General features: G+C 41.9%; 1 protein-coding gene across 1 annotated transcript in view; it reads left to right on the forward strand.

Annotated features, from left to right (window-relative positions):
• Positions 1-491, forward strand: part of AK6 (adenylate kinase 6) — a gene marked incomplete at its 5' end in the record, with an annotated part of 1,147 nt that extends 656 nt beyond the window's left edge. The window contains 2 exons of the mRNA XM_009697638.1: positions 8-153; positions 302-491. Coding sequence (XP_009695940.1) covers positions 8-153; positions 302-491 — 336 coding nt within the window. The remainder of the gene's footprint in view (positions 1-7; positions 154-301) is intronic.
• Between the last annotated feature and the right edge of the window lie 1,590 nt (positions 492-2,081).

Genomic DNA, 2,081 nt, shown 5'->3' on the forward strand with positions numbered 1-2,081 from the left:
TCTGTAGGTAATTGATGAACTGGAAGATAAAATGAGTGAGGGTGGAGTTATTGTTGACTATCATGGCTGTGATTTTTTCCCTGAACGGTGGTTTCATATAGTATTTGTACTTCGTACAGAAAATTCATTTCTATATGACAGACTTGAAAACAGGTATGTCATGGGAGTAAATAAGGAGAAAGTACTGTTGTGTGACTTCACTGGAGATTTTTCTGGAGTATAAATTACTGTTTCTCTATAGAATACTTTATAGTTCTCGGCATATCTAAAACTGTCTCTCAGTATTGTTCCTGTTTTATAGGGGCTACAAAGGGAAAAAGCTGCAAGACAACATTCAGTGTGAAATTTTTCAGACACTTTATGAGGAAGCTATGTTGTCATATAGAGAGGAAATTGTACACCAGTTACTCAGCAACACTCCAGAGGACCTAGAGAGAAATTTGGACCAGATTATGCAATGGATTGAGCAATGGATGAAGGACAACAATTGACATTTGGTGAAAAAGTAGCTCTGCTGGATCTCTTCCTGGGAGGGTTTCAAAAATGTTCATAATTCTTGTATGATGAATTAAAAATAATTTTATTGTAATTTGATATGGTTGGAGACTAAAAGGTTAACAATAGCCAGGTTGTGAACAGCCTCTGAAGCACTCTGGGAGAGGCACGCAGAAGAACTGACACAAGTGAAAATTCAGCAGTGAGTGAAAAGATGAAAATGGCACAGTTGCCCTTAGTAGCAGGAACTAGGTTCAATAACTGAGAGTTTTTTGGAGCTTACAAATTAAAACCAAGCCACACCCACCCCCCCACTCCCCCCTGAAAACAGTAAAATCCTGATAACTAATGGCAGTTGAGTAGCTTTTGATTTCTAAAGGGTAAACCAGCGTGCTGAAAAGGAGTTAGTCTGTTTTGAATTGTTAGACTGAGCCTTGCTATACTCCACTGTATTCTTGAATGTGTGGAGGCTAATGTAGAGTGAGGGATGTGTGATTTAGTTTAAGGCTGGTGCTTTATGTTGGAAGGAAGAGAAGTGACTTGGTAAGAGAGATATTTTAAAATTACTACACAGAATTTCAGGAATTATTTCCGGTGTAGGGAGGCATTGTCTATATCTGCGCTGGTGTGGAATATTAAACAGTAAGTTTTCTTTCTCCTTTTTCTCTCTGTATTCTCCATCACCCATCCCAATCATGGAACATACTTATCACTGTAAGTTTATAAAGGAAATACATCGTTTGCCAGGACAACAAACCTGCAGCAATCCAGAACATGGTTACACTTAAAATACTGGTAGCTGGCTGTTCTAATTGCTTGTAACGCCTTGGTCCCAAGAGAGCATGGCTGTGCAAACTAGAAGTAACTTCACTGAAGAGGTGGCTTGTAAAGCATTGTGAAAGATTCTGTAGAAAGTGCTTGCTAATGAAGTTTTTATATACATGAGTTTGAATAGTAAAACTCCATTTGCTTGAAAATTTCTATCATAAAGAGTATTATGGTTACATATTTTTTATTCCAAATTCGGTATAGATTCTTTTTGGTGAGACTTAGAGGAACACTGCATCAGCAGTGTGACTCTTGTATAAACTGAAATGGTGATAAACCTGGAGTTTCCTTGCAAAATCAGGACCAAACGTTGTGGAAACGCATGCATACATGTATTGCTCTTGATCATCCATTCTCGGGGTTATTGGTTGAGTCGGAGACCAGGTGGAGGGCAATCTCTGGCATGGAAGTGTACAGTCAGCACCAGTTCTTGAGATGGCTTTGAATGACCACATCTTGTAAAGTGAAATCATCTTTCCGAAAGCTGCCTGAGATTTGTAAATGCTGTTGTGGGTGGGAGGGCTGTAGGCAGGATATAGACCTCTAGTGGGGAAAAAAAAAAAAGCCAGACAACCACTTCTACTTGTCGCACAGCCTCTGCGCTCCGATCCGCCTCCGGGGGAGCGGCTGGTTCGCTTTCCGGATGCTGGGAGCGGGACGTGGTGTTCCCGCCGCCCCGGGACGGCACCGGCAGCGCCAAGGCCGAGCGGGCAGGTGGGTCGGGGACTCTGGGAGGCGAAACGGGATACGGGACCGGG

The sequence above is a fragment of the Cariama cristata genome, unplaced genomic scaffold, assembly GCF_000690535.1.
Source record: "Cariama cristata isolate BGI_N322 unplaced genomic scaffold, ASM69053v1 scaffold45693, whole genome shotgun sequence".
NCBI classification, from domain to species: Eukaryota; Metazoa; Chordata; class Aves; order Cariamiformes; family Cariamidae; genus Cariama; species Cariama cristata.